Here is a 14,201-nt window from a genome sequence, read left to right on the forward strand (position 1 = left end):
TAATTGTAAACAAACTTTTAATAACACAAATTATAAAAAATGAATGACATAAACAAATCTCCAAAATAAGTTTTTAATTACAAAACTTTTAAAACAATTCACTATTCTATTAAGACTAAAGTTAGGACCTTGCCAACCCTATTGAGTCCTAAGAGAACAACTCAGGGAAGTCAATATGTTCTCTAGGGTGACTTCAATTATTCCTTTAATAAAAAATGATAGGGGTGTGTGGTCTTTTCTGTTAATATCCTGACTTAGTTCCTTTTTTTTTTTTTGGTAGTAAAAACAAGGAGGAATAAAACTCTTAGCAGGCTGCTCCACAGAATAAAGTGAACTAGAGTAGAAAATGTGGCTATATACTGCAGAAGAGGCAAATTACCACAAGAGGGGGATCTACATTCAGGAAAGAAAAATTGGTTAGCAGTTAGATTTCTCTACTATCAAAGAAATAAAAAAAAATACCTTGAGAAGTTTACTACATTCCTTTGTCCTTAGAATCACAGTTTAACAATCCCATAGAATGAGAAATGAGTATTTTATAGAGCCCCTCAGTTTCTTTCAAGGGACTGAAGCACTTTATAAAGACAGGCTATTTCATTTTCCATTAAGCCCTCCTTTCATGGACCCTAATCTCTCATGATTCTGGACAAAATCATTTCCTCTTTAAGAAGGGAGCATATGCCGGTGTGAGGCTTCAGGCAGCACTTAGAGTCATTGTTTTTGGAGGCCCCTTGCTGTAGTGGAAAAGACCAGAGTCCTTGGTACCAGACCAAAAGTAATTCAAATTCTGGCTCTGTCATTTGTGAGCTGGATGACATTTGAGTGACTAATTTCCTTAAGTCTGAGTTTACTCATATGTAAGTTGTGAAAGTTAAATGAGATGTATATAAAGTGCTTAACCTAGTGTTGGGCACATATGTGGTCAATATTGAAGGGCCATTATTATTGTTTCATGCTTATTCTGTTGTCCATAGCCACCTAGTTCTTAGTCTTAAGTGATTCTGGAGCAGGACTCACCAAGATAAAAACATAAGCTGATTTATTCCTCCTGGTGTCACATTAAAAACCTAGACAACTTGTGATATGTTGTTCTTTTTGATGCTTTTTAGAAAACACTTGAAGTGGAAAAGGAGGTAAATCAATTGCCAGGCAAATGTACATCATATAAAACATGGATAGTAAAAGCATTGAAAATCCATTTTATAGACAAAACAGAAGCATTTTTAAAAATGGAGAAGGTTAAGGATAAAATAAAACCCCCAATGTGAACACAAGTAGCGTTAATTACAATTGCTGCTTTGGACTATAATTCGGAGTATATACCATTTTACATACATTATGTTAATGTATCTCAAATGTTGACTTTGAGTGGTTAAAATATTTTCAAGGAAACTAGAACATATTTTTAAAAAGCACACTAGATATTTTGTAAGACGAACAAAAAATATTTAGAAATTGGTATGCTGCTTGAACTTAAATCAGAAATGATTTGGTTTCTGTGAAAGATGATGGGTTACGCTGTTGGAAGGAACCACACTAAGGGAAGTCCTCAACATCCAGGAAACGATGAAAGAATCCTCTAAACTCCATGGTTTTCTTTTCCCCTGGCAGCAGTTAGAATCTCTGGTATCCAGATGATTCACGCTTTAGGCGGATTCCATAGACAATCAAACCCACAGTGAGGAGCCCAAGCACGATGGCCCCAATCACGGGAAGCATAACTGTGTAGTCAGATGAACACTCGTCCACTAAGAGAAAAAACAAATACAATACAGCCAGTAAGGGTTAGTGAGGAGAGATTAGAAAGCAGGCTAGCGTGTGGAGACCATGAGCTGTGGAGTCAGACCTGGGCTTGACTTTTAATTTCACCACAAACTGTGTGGACCTCGGTGGGTTATTTAACCTTGCAATTTATAAAGTAAGCAAGTAACATATAAAATTGTTGGAGGATGAAATAAGATAAACTTCTCTTCTCAATAATTAATAGATATTTAATAATTGTTAGCCCTGTTTTCTTCTGGTGTTGCTCTCTGCAAAGTGGAGTGTGCTTACATGTAAAACAGACTGTTCATCTCACCATAAAAATGACCTCTTGAAAAAACATGATGTTTCTTTATAAAACTTTTTTTTGCCATAATTAAAGTTCTCTTTTATTGCTCTTAGTGAGCAAAAAAGTATTAAAAAATAGACCTAGTTTTATGAGAGCATAAAAGTCAAAGTTTGTGAATTTGTCAAAACTCTTTTTTTCTTTATTCCCTTAGAGAATACTTACTCAATTTACTTAAGATGTAATCAGTCTGGGCTGGAGAAAGATGGAAGGCGATGGGGATAAAAGGGAGCTTGACTGAATACAAATAAGTGGAGAACTACATCTATATCTTATTCAAGGATAGGTAAGAAGATATATCCACAGGGTCTTCTAAGAACCAATATTGAAATTGTGTCCTGGATCAAGGATCACCATTAACCCAATTCTCACCTGAGCTCAAGAAAAAAGAACCAGAAAGGGGCCAGGGAAGAGGGAATGGTAATTAGACACCCCAGGGAAAAAACAAAATCTGTTCAAGGCAGGAACTATGCTTGTAGTACACTATTTGATTTTGGCAGTGGACAATATTTACATAACTATACCAATGCATACCTTATTGATTTAACAAAAAACAGTGATATAACCATGAAAAGAATCCTGCAAGAGTGTTAAATCCTTATCTGCTATAGAAAGAGGTTTAAAGCTGATAAATTAAGAAATAGTAGGATAAGCTTCTAGATATTTTTTATAGACTTACGGAGATAGCTACCACAAGAAACTATTAAAACTAGTTAAAGTGCTTTGTCTATAAGAAGAGGGACAGGGAAATGTTGCTGTTTATGATAAAAGTTTTGGAGTACATGACAGTTTTGTTATTTATATATTTGTTAAACTTAATATATAATTTTGTTAATTATATATAATATTGAATATATAAATATTTACATATATATTTCTTAGATAAAAAAGAACATAAGCTAGAAGATAAAATAATTCAGAAAAAAATATAAAATTGTCCAAACAAAATGTAAAGCACATACCTATCGACCCAGCAATTCCACCACTAGGAATTTAAACTAAAGATACAGTCATCATTACGCTGTACAGCAGGAATTGACACAACATTGTAAACTGACTATACTTCAATAAAAATATATTAAAAATAAAAAAACCGAAAGATATATTCATAAAGTACACAAAGCAATGTTACAATAATCTCCATTTTGTGAGAGAAAAATGGACACTCTAAATATCCATCAAAAATTTTAAATCATGGGAGGTACATATAGCTCAGTGGTAGCCCACATGCCTAGCATGCATGAGGTCCTGGGTTCAATCCCCAGTACCTCCATTAAAAATAAATAAATAAATAAAATAGCTCCTCTTAAATTTTTTTTTTTTTATCATACATTCGTACAATAGACTATGATGTAGCCCTTAAGAAGAATGTGATAGATTTCCAGGTGCTGTCAGGGAAGTTCCCTAAGATCTGTGAAGCATCTCATACATATCTAGAGCGAAAAAATACACAAGAAGCTGGGATGGGAATAGAGGCAAATTTCACTTTCCAAACAGTTTTATACTCTGTCTTAAAAATGCAGAAAAGTAAACAGGGAAAATATTATCCAATCACCATGTTTCTTTCACTTGAATTAATCACTATAAACCTTTGAAGCATTTGTTCCCTCTGTACGTGTGTGCATGCTCACGTGTATGCTTAAAGAAAAATCATTATATTTAAAAAAAGATATATGCTCATAATAAATAACTAAAATGATTTAGAAATCACAAATAAAAAAGTAAAAACCAATCTCCTGAAAACCTCCTACCCAGAAATTATCACTGCTGAAACATGGACAAACATTATTTCGGGCATCTTTCTTCACAACTATAAGAATAGATGGGTAGAAAAATAAATAGAAGTAGTTTTATCAAAGTGGAATCATACAAATGCTATTTTGACCAAAGTTGTTCATTTAATTTTACTTGAACTTCATAGAAGAAAAAAACCAAAACAAAACTGGAGGAATTACTGCACTTCAAATAAATGTATCTTTGACATGGGAAATATTGTTGCATAAAAGATCTCTATATGGTACAAAAAGAGATAATAATAAATAAAATTATGAAATGCATTAAGAGGTTATAAAATAAATTAAAGACATGTGTTTTCTAAACTCTGTTTCCAATTTAGACATCTATTGATTCTGTTTTGAAAGATTAACAGTAGCTGATTTCCTTCTACCTCTGTTCTTCCCAACTCAAATTTTGAATAGTTACATATATATATTTAAAAACATTGTTCACGTTTACAATATTTCGAGTCTAGTTGGTAATTATAATTCCTATGGTTTGTAAAAATTTGTTTCAAACATAGAACACATTCACAATTTAAAGTTAAAATAATACAAAATGCTATACACATTGATAAATTTCACTTCCACACTTGTGACATCTTAGTTCCCCCTGCCATTATTAGATAACTACTTAGTTCCCCCTGCCATTATTCGATAACTACTTAGTTTCTTATATGATATTTCCAATGTTTCAGATACAAGCAAAAATGAAAATAAACTTTATTTCCCACTTTTCTCACAATTATGCATTATGTATTTTTTATTTAACAATATTTTTGGATAATTTTCTTTAGACATACATAAACATGTATGTTTCCATTCTTTTTAACAACTATAGTATTCTTTGGTTTGTTTTTAATCTTTTAATATTACAAATAATGCTGTGATGAATAAGCATGTATATATATATATATATATATATATAAAATTTCATATGTGAGAAGGTATGATAAAATCTCAGATCCATAATTATTTAATGCTTTTTATATTTAACTCATTAAATAGATTAAATTCCTTAAAAAAACAACAACAACAACCCGTGTTTTCTCTATTCCTGAGGGATGTGTGCTGATATTCTTGTTTAATGTGGCTTCTCTCTGACCTCATCAAATTTCATTGTCAAGCAGTATCTTTAAGAAGAGCTCAGTGGTGTTGTATCCCTTGAATTATTTCATGTTTGAGGATATTTGCCTATTAACTTTTTACTCAAATAATATTTTGGAGCCATTCTTTCCCTTAGGATTTTGTAGACATTGGTCTGTTTTTTGCTGGCTTTAAATATTATTGTAAAGAAATCTGAGACCAACTTTAACTTTCCTCCTTTATAGGTGATTTGCTTTTTTGAGGGGAAGGGGGAGTTTATATGTTTAAAGAATTCCTTATCTTTAAGGTTCAATGACTTTTTTTTTTGGTGGGGTGAGGTAATTAGGTTTATTTATTTATTCTTGGAGGAGGTACTGGGGATTGAACCCAGGACCCCATGCATGCTAAGCATGGGTCTACCACTTGAGCTATACCCTCCCTCCGACTTTGGATATGTCTTAATGTTAAGCTTTCTGCATTAGTTTTTTTCTTTTTTTCTGGGATACACTGTGCTCCAGTTTCAATCTGCAACTTCAATTATTTATTTTAAGGAAAACCTCTTAAATCCAAATATATGGTCTTCTTATTTTTGAACTCTGTACTTCAGAGGCACCAGTAGTCTTCATTTTAGATGATCTGAATATCTTTCACACCTAGCATCTTCCCTATGTTATAATCTTAATTTTTATCTGCATTAACTGATTATCTCAGTCTTTTTCTCTGTGAAGACAAATCAGTTTTCAGCTCTATCTATCCTGACCCTTACTATTTCTATTTACTACATAAGTGTGTTGTTTGGATACTTGATTTGTTGTGTTAGGAGTGAAATCTCGCATTCATCTCACTCTTTCACTGTAATTTTTCATCTATAAGCTCTGGTTTTATAGAATTTACATTCTTATTAAGTGATTCTCAGCAAAACCAATTGACAGGGATTTCTCTCTGTCTCTTGAGTTATGGTTTCCTTGTATTTTATAGACCATATTCCTTTCTAACCTCCCTCCTTTAATTTTTAAAAATTGTGGTAAAATATATATAACATGAAATTTACCATTTTAACAGTTTTTAAGTGTACATGTCAGTGACATTAAGTACACTCACATTTTTGTGCAACCATCAGCACTGTCCATCACCAGAACTTTTTTCATCAGCAGAATGAAAACTCTTTACCCACAATTCAATTTAGACTTATACTGTTATTTCGCTGCAGTGATTTTGCATAGTGGTCATATGGCTTGCTTTCATCTTGCTCAAGCTTGAGCATCTCATCCAGATGTTGCATTTCCTATAATATCCACTGGTAAACCAGGGCCTTTCATTCCATTGTGTCTGGCATCAGTTCATGTTCCCTATTGAACTAACCATTTGGATTCTATCTTCTTTTCTGTACCTTGGGAACTAGCTAAGCCTGGAGGTGTCCTCTGGCCCCGGGTTAGTGCTCCTGTTCATGTCCTAGCCTTTGCAGAGGCCATTTTCACTACTCCTGGTTAGAGGAGATAAAGTGATTGCCCATTTTCTCTCCAGTTTTAGTAACAGTGGTAAGCACTCACAGGCTGTTTTTCTATCATCATGCAGCTTCTTGGGGCAGGTGTGTTGGAGAGGCAGGGTTCGGTACCACCTTGGCTGCCCCTCTCCACTCTTCCTCTGAGTCTTGTATCTCTGTTGTTCACCAGTTCAGAACGTTCATTGTGTTAGGTTATGTCTTTCTGACCTCTAAGAGTGATTTTTTTTTTAAAGTTCCCCCTCAGTCTGTTAGATAATGAGGAAGAAAAATTCTGTGTGGACAATTCTAGTCACTATTTTAACTCCAATCTTTCATTTCATATATTTCTGTAGTGCTTAATTTTTTTTAAAAACAATCTACATGTATTTATTTTGTTCCCATTTTTTCTTAAAAATTAAGAATTAGTAGTGAAGTATAAGTTATAACCATTTCAAACGGTTTATGAGGCAAAACCAAAATTCAGGCACATATCTATATGCATTTGTCAATCAATGTTTGTTTTGCATAGAATTCATCACATAATTCTTTATTCACATTATGACTGTGAAAACCTAGAAACAACAAACATTCCCAATAAAAACAGAAGAGTTAAGTAAATAACTGTATAATGTTGAGAGCACATTCGGGATAGCGGTCATGGTAATGGCACTTTGCACATTTAGGAGCCCGGAGAGATACTTACAGTGCACAGGTGAAAAAGATGCCAAATGGTGTCCTCTGTGTGCCTCCAGTTTGTAAAACAGTATTCACGAGAAGGAAATACAGTTGACCCTTGAAGGACACCAGTTTGAACTGCTGGGTCTACTGATAGTTGGAATTTTTTGGTATTAAATACTGCAGTACTCCTCTCTCCAAAGGTGGTTGAGGAAAGCAGGTATAGAGGGAACCACTGGGAAGGGGGCCAACTCTGGTAGACACGGATTTTCAACTGCTGGAGGGTGGGTGCCCCAACGCCCAGCCTTGTTCAAGGGTACATCAAAATGAACAATGGATAGGTTATCTCCAGGTGGGCATTAGTGAAGGTTTCCATTATCTCTAGGTTGGTTGCAGAGAAAGGGGTGAATTCAGGAGTTCCACCATCAGCAGAAGAGAGTAACTGAGTTGAAACTAGCAGGATCAGAAAACAGCAGGAGAGCCAATGGCAAGGGGACAGCGCTGCCAGAGAGGATCAGAGGCCCCTTTGTGAGGGGTCTTCCCGGAGTCCGGAGTGGCAGCCTCCGGCCCAACCTCAGAAAGCGACAACAGCCTCTCAGCCACTGGAGCTTCCGTGGGAAGAGACAACCCTGGGGGCGGAGGGGCCTCTTCCAGCACCCAGTTTACTGAAGTCTCAATCCCAGCACTTTCCCCGCAGGGACCCTCTCAGGACTCCCTGCAGACAGTAAGCAGAAGTGCGAGAGGATAACGCAGTTGTTTACTAGTCATTCAAATGAAACTTGAGCTCTTTTTGGTTAATTCAAAGTCACTTTAAAGACATTTGGCGTGGGGGGCAGGAGGGGTAGATCACAGGAGTCTAAGCCAGCCATCACTCCAAAGAACTCACTGAAGATGGTAGAATGGAAAACTAACCTCAAGTGACCTGCCTTATCCCACTCTTCCTGATTTCAATCCACTGCTTTTTGCATCTGCTGTGGGAGAAATGTCCGCACTAGAAGATCAACCTTCCTCTAGTCATTCTACAGGATGGTGTGCGGCACCTGTGAATAAGCTGCCCGTGCTCTGCGGTATAGAACCTTCCAAGTACACTTGAGGCTGAACTGGAAATGGGAGTCTCGAGCGGGCACTGGTTGGTGCCTGCTGGAGGGAGGAGATGGAGACAGATGGCATCTCTCCAAAGCCAAGTCCTTGCTGCTCAACCCAAGTCACTTTGGGGAACACTGGGTCCTCACATCCCAGATTTGCACCAACACCTCCTGCTGCAAGGAGGAAACAGGAATGTCCTCACACTCCAGCCATCTTCAAGGACTCTTGAAGCACTCTTGAAGCAGCCGCATGCCCTCCCCTCTCACTCCTGAGAAAGTGGAGAGAGCTGAAAGGCCTCAAAGGAACCAGTACACATCCTAGGTAAGCAGTGGTTATAGAGTGGTCGCCAGCCTTTCATAAACTTCCTGTTAAAAATAATGAATGGCACCTCTGGAAAGTGTAGAAAGACAAGAAAACTTTCTGTTGGTAAAAGCAGTTAAAAACACCCAGAAGTCTATTACTCTCCCCTTCCTCTGAAATAAAAACCCTGGTTCTCATATGTAAGCAGTCCATGGACTAGAAAACTGGGAATAACATTCCAAGCAACAGTTTAATAGAAATTCTCCTCCCAACAACAACCACTCCCAATCAGGAATTTTCTGGTTTACAGTTTTTTTGGTAAATGTTGTTTTAAAAGTCAAGTGGACAACAACCTGGGTAGATCTACCTCTTCCGCTTGCCGTTTCTTATTGTTTTGATGCTTTGCCTACCTCTGCTTTCCAATGGCCCAAATTAACAAGTCTACAGGGGTAAACTAAAATCAAAGAAAAACAGAGACAAAACAGGAAAAAGGTGTCAAGAAGGCAGATAACAAATGAAACTGAAGCAAATGGAGAACTAACATTTATTAAGTCTCTTTTGTTTGCCAAGATCTTTGGTATGTCCTTCACATTAAAAAAAGAAAATGTTGGTGGGGGAGGGTATAGCTCAGTGGTAGAGTGTGTGCTTGGTATGCATGAGGTCCTGGGTTCAATCCCCAGCACATCCCTTTAAAAAAAAGAAAAAGTGAAATGGTGGGAAGTTTTCTACTAATAATATACTATAATAGTGTAGAATATGTCTTTTTGAAAAAACGATAGTCTATCAAGACAATTGGTAATTTAAGTAAATCAGGAATTGGGCAAAAACCAGGTGTTCAAAATCATTTTACAATTTATTTTGAAATGGATTGGTTTTTCTTAAAGTAATACTTTTTAAAAAAAGAAACTGGATATTGAGACTCTTAAAAATGTGTAAGAAAAATCCGTGCAGTTTGAAGACGTCTTTCCCACAATCCTCCCTTTGGGTGTTTGCTTTCTCCTCACAAGGACCTTGCTCACATCCTTGCTTCTTGTCCCTAATTGTCTCTGCCTGGCCTGTGTTATCAGGTGTGGGCCACGGCATTCAAGCCCATACGGCACAACCTCGTCGCCCTAATGGGAAGAAGTGGGGTAGGGGCTACATTAGAGTTAGCCTTCGATGGCCCTTTGGTGGAGAGCTAGTTTCCTAATCAGATTGGGAGAATGGAGCAGGCGACTGGAAAAGTCCATCCCTTCACTTAGGGCTAATCATGCAGCCAGAATTTCCAAGGCCATAACCTTGCACCTTTTGAAAAAGGTGGGGCTTCACATGTGTTCATATCCTCTACTGGGCCTCGTTCTGGTCACCAGGCATGCTGTTAGCAGAACACCAAGCAGTCCTGCGATACTCAGGCCCACAGCCACAGGGATTTCTCTGCTGTTTCTGTCACTGAAGCATTCATCCACTGTAATTGAAGTCAGAGTAACAGGTGTTATGGGCTGGCCACAATGCTGGGAAGTGATGCTGCCCCACCCCACCTCGGCCTCATGCGGGAGGAAACCGGGTGGGAGATGGAGCGGCTGGGCCTACCCCCTTACTGCCAGGGACCCACAGTTGGCGGAGATGAGAAAGGACGGGGACAGTGCTACTTGCAGTGCTTGTGCTCACTTAATGGGTGTATTAAACTGCAGATCCCCAGGCCCCACACCCAGGCAATTATGATTCAGCGGGTTGAAGGTGGGTCCCAGCTGATTCTGAAGTAGCTGGGAGGCAGACTCAACTTTGAGAAACACTGGTTCAGTCTAGAGGGCCTGAATCAGAATTGACTCTCAAGCCAGAGGAAGCCGGGGAGCCTTGATTCCCAACTTCGGAAACAGGGACCTGCACCAAGTCACGTGGCCAAAGTCTTCTATTTCAACTCTGTGCCTCTTGAAGCGGCTGCTGGACAGCCTGGGCTCCTGGTAATGGGGAAACTTTGCAGGCTGAGATTTTACAGAGAAGAGGTTGAGAATGTGGGGGTCAGAAGCCGACTGTGTGGGACAACAGTCTCTTTGATAAGGCTGGGCATTTACATTTGCTGGACTCCTCTCCAGTTCTTGGAGCCCCAGCCATTGGTCAGGACTTCCCTGACCCCTCCCCGCAATGCTATGTTCATCAGGCCTTCCTTTGCATTAGGCCTTTTAGAACACCATGCTGCACGGTAACTTTTATTTTTTAACTTGCTCCTTTTTCCCTCTTCTCATACTCTCGGGTAGAAAATATTACCTATAGAATGACAAACAACTTCACATCAGAGCATCTTTAGTGAAATTTGAAGCACAAAGACTGGGACTATGGAGTTGAGCTGAAGCTGCAACGGTGGAACGAACAAGAGAAGTCATCTGGCGGTAGAACTGATAGGGCCTTGTGACTATGAATGTGGGAGGGTGAGGGAGGGCGAGGGAAAAACGAAGACAGCTTTCTTACATCTCCTTGTGAGCACTGCTAACAGGCCAGGTGTCCGGCTGAAAGGTTTTATTTCTCACCTCTGCCACTAAGAGGTTTCCTAGACCTGCTCACTTCCTTCTACACAGGTTCTGAAGAGGAGGAAGAGCAAGTGTGTGCCTTATTTTTAAGACCACATGACTAAATACAGAGTTTGTTTGAGCCTTCATAAGAAATTTTTAAGAGTTCCCCATATTGGATATTTTGAGACAAGATGACACAGTAGGGGCAACACTCACCAGCAAATTTTAGCACTTAATCTTACTACTGTGGTAAATCTCCAAAACAAAGATAGAGATTGTAGAACTCAGACAAAACCAGCAGAAACCAGGGCGACCCAAGGCAAGTAACATTTTAATCCTTCCTTTGCTAAATGGGCTCCACCGAGTATATCTGAAGTTTCCTGCCAGACACAACTTCAACTTTACGATGGGATTCAAAGAGAAATCAGATTCATAGTATAGAAATTTAAATTATAGCTAAACTTGTAGCTAACTCTATTTTTGATAGTTGAGAGGTACTCATGATGTCATTGAATTATTGTAAGAGAGATGCTTTTAGAAACTGAAGTTCAATTCCTGCCCATATGTGGAAATCCTTGCAATACTGTTTTTCTGGTGGGGAGGAAAGGGCTTTTTTGGAAAGTCACCCTGGGCTGCCCCTGACTTTCCTCCTAGGACCTGCTTCCCTCTCTAGTGGTAAAAACCCAAAGCAGAAGTTTCATGGAAACTGAAACTAACTATGAGGAAGCACCAGTCAGGTGGAACAGCCCGGATTCGAGAAGAGGGGATTCAACAGAGTGTATTTCTGTCTAAAATTATTACAGCTTTTCCTTTTCCCTCTGCAAGTGGGAAAGAATCTACCCTGAAATCCTGAATTTTAGGTATCACTAATACGCAGGATTTTTAAAGTTCCCCAAAGACACCTGAGTTTACCAGTACTCAACAGCTTGAACAGTAGGGGAGGTTGCCAATGGTGTTTTCTGACTTTTTGATGGATTGAGTGTGTGCATGTTTAAAAGGGTCAGAATGAGTCTTTTGGTCAGACAAGGGGAATGTATTCTGCTATGCGAAGGCAGTGAACACGAGTGAGTTAAGGTGTCTCATTTCGAGGTTGGTATTGAGGCACAGAGGAACAGTAAGAGGGAGGCCTTGAGAAACTTGACCCTAAGAGCTTTGTGGAATCATACTGTTCTAGGACATTCATGTGATTCTTATCCCTTTGAAAGCTTCAAATGAAAACAACTTGAAACTGCCCCTGGGTCTCAGGAGTTTATGTCTGTGACACGATGAACCCATAACTTACCATTTCCAAAGTGGTCGTCTTCGAAATCAAAGGCTTGAAGTTGGACATTCGTTGTTTTCAGTTGAAGGTGGGGTGAGAGCTGGATGCTCTGTTCACTCACACACTTGAAGGAATGCCCGACCACAGTCTCAAACATCACCACAGCATTTTTCATTCCTTGGTAAACCTTCTCTGAAAACAACAAAGGTGAAACAGTGACATATAAGAATCCTGGCAAATATCCATTGAGCCCCAGCTGTTGTGGAGTGGCCACATGCCGTTAAATGGCCTTCCTTAGATGTGGCTCTCTGGAGTTCTGTCCCCTTCTCCTCATGAAAAGTCACCCTAGTGCCCTCTGGGGGACTTCTTTCTGGTGCTCTGTTTGGAATATACAGGGGCAGCCTCACATAAACTGGGATGTGATAACATTGAAATGAAACTTTTGGCAATCTTTTCCTCAATTATTTTAAATCACTGGGGGCAGAGTTGGTGGGGACTCTTGTCAATGCTTGGGGAACGACAGAGAAGTGCCCACAAAAACTTCAGTAATAAAAAATGTAAGATTGTTCTCTGAGACAAAATCACATGAACTCGTAATGAATCAGAGCAGAGACATGCAAAGTTACCAAGTATTTGCATATCCCCAGACTGAATGCATTAATACAGCAAAATGAAGGACTAAGCCTGTCGCTGGGAGGGGTTATCCGTGGAAACAAAGAGAAGGGAGAGGGCCATCCCCGTCCATCTGAGCGCTGCTGGGAGAGACGGTCCTGCTCAAGGACTGGCCCTGTTTTGTGACAGGTGCACCCTTTCCAAGGAGGTGTATGCTTCAAGGCACATGGGTTATACCTTTTACTTATATAATTAACTCCATTTGCTATAATTCCACCTCCACCAAGCTCCCTTCCGAGTACACTTGGGCTTCCTGAATGGGAGAAAATTCACTGGCCAGAGGACCCAATTGTCTGGTCCTCTTGCAGTTACTGTAAGAAACAGGAGCATGACAAATGAACAAATTTACATTCTGATTTTATGCATTAGTTTCATGATCCTGGTTTACTTGAAGAGACAGCCACTACTTAAGGATGTGCCGACACCTCCCAGGGCTGAGGAACAGACTGTGGACCTCAGTGAATTCACCCGTGGGCTGTTAGTGAGAGAGTCTAGACGTCCCTCCTCTCCTGCCTCTGTGGGTGTCTTTGCCTGCGTCTGACATAACATCCCACACTGAGGGTCTGCTCACTGTGTGCCCTGCACTGTGCAAGCACTTCTGTGCACTTTCCTGCTTAATTCTCACACTTTTTAGAGGGAGGTACTACTGTCTCCACTTTGCAGATGAGGAAATGGAGTCAGAGAGCTGAAAACGTTTGCCTAGCATCATGCAGCTGGTAAGTGGTATTTGGACTGCCGAGCCTCGATCTTGGAGACTTAGGGTTGTTCTATCCCTCTCTCAGCCTCTCAGTTTCTGGTCTGACTTGCCCCTCTCCTGCCACTTGAGATATTACTACCCGTCACTAGCTAGAATTTAGCTAGTGATAACATTAGCTAATTTATGTTACCATTCACAATATTTAATCCCAAGCCTATATGAGGAGGCTCGTCTAAGTGAGATAATGTCTATAAAACTGTCAACTGTGACATCTTACTTACATTTTACCGATAATCACTGACAACATCCTCTTGAGCAATGCCAGTGTAATACAGCTCGTGTTTAAAACAGACCTTTCCTTACATTTTCATTTCTTAGCAAGTTTCTTTAGTATAAATTCCTTAGTTAATAAGATAATAAGTGTAAGCCAGTCAAGAGAATTTTGAAAAGGAGAAAACAGACATGAAAACTCTTAGTTCAGTGCGTGGCACAGAAGAGCTGCTCACTAGCGGTTTGTTATCTAAGTCAAGGCTTTCTGGAGAAACATTCAAGGCCTCTGAGAAACTCCCCCAA

The 14,201-nt window shown here is 39.3% G+C and overlaps 1 protein-coding gene across 3 annotated transcripts in view; it reads right to left on the bottom strand.

Moving 5' to 3' along the window:
- Window positions 1-14,201, bottom strand: part of LAMP3 (lysosomal associated membrane protein 3) — a 34,107-nt gene continuing 19,906 nt past the window's right edge. The window contains exons 5-6 of one of the 3 annotated variants that reach the window (XM_010976217.3): window positions 12,281-12,451; window positions 1-1,748 (exon numbers count right to left, since the gene is read on the bottom strand). In XM_010976217.3, coding sequence (XP_010974519.1) covers window positions 1,615-1,748; window positions 12,281-12,451 — 305 coding nt within the window. In that variant the 3' untranslated portion in view covers window positions 1-1,614. Of the gene's footprint in view, window positions 1,749-7,029; window positions 8,603-9,042; window positions 9,957-12,280; window positions 12,452-14,201 lie in introns of those variants that run through there. The other 2 variants (XM_064493191.1, XM_010976216.3) reach the window with 2 other exon arrangements.

The sequence above is a fragment of the Camelus dromedarius genome, chromosome 2 (assembly GCF_036321535.1).
Source record: "Camelus dromedarius isolate mCamDro1 chromosome 2, mCamDro1.pat, whole genome shotgun sequence".
Taxonomy (NCBI): domain Eukaryota; kingdom Metazoa; phylum Chordata; class Mammalia; order Artiodactyla; family Camelidae; genus Camelus; species Camelus dromedarius.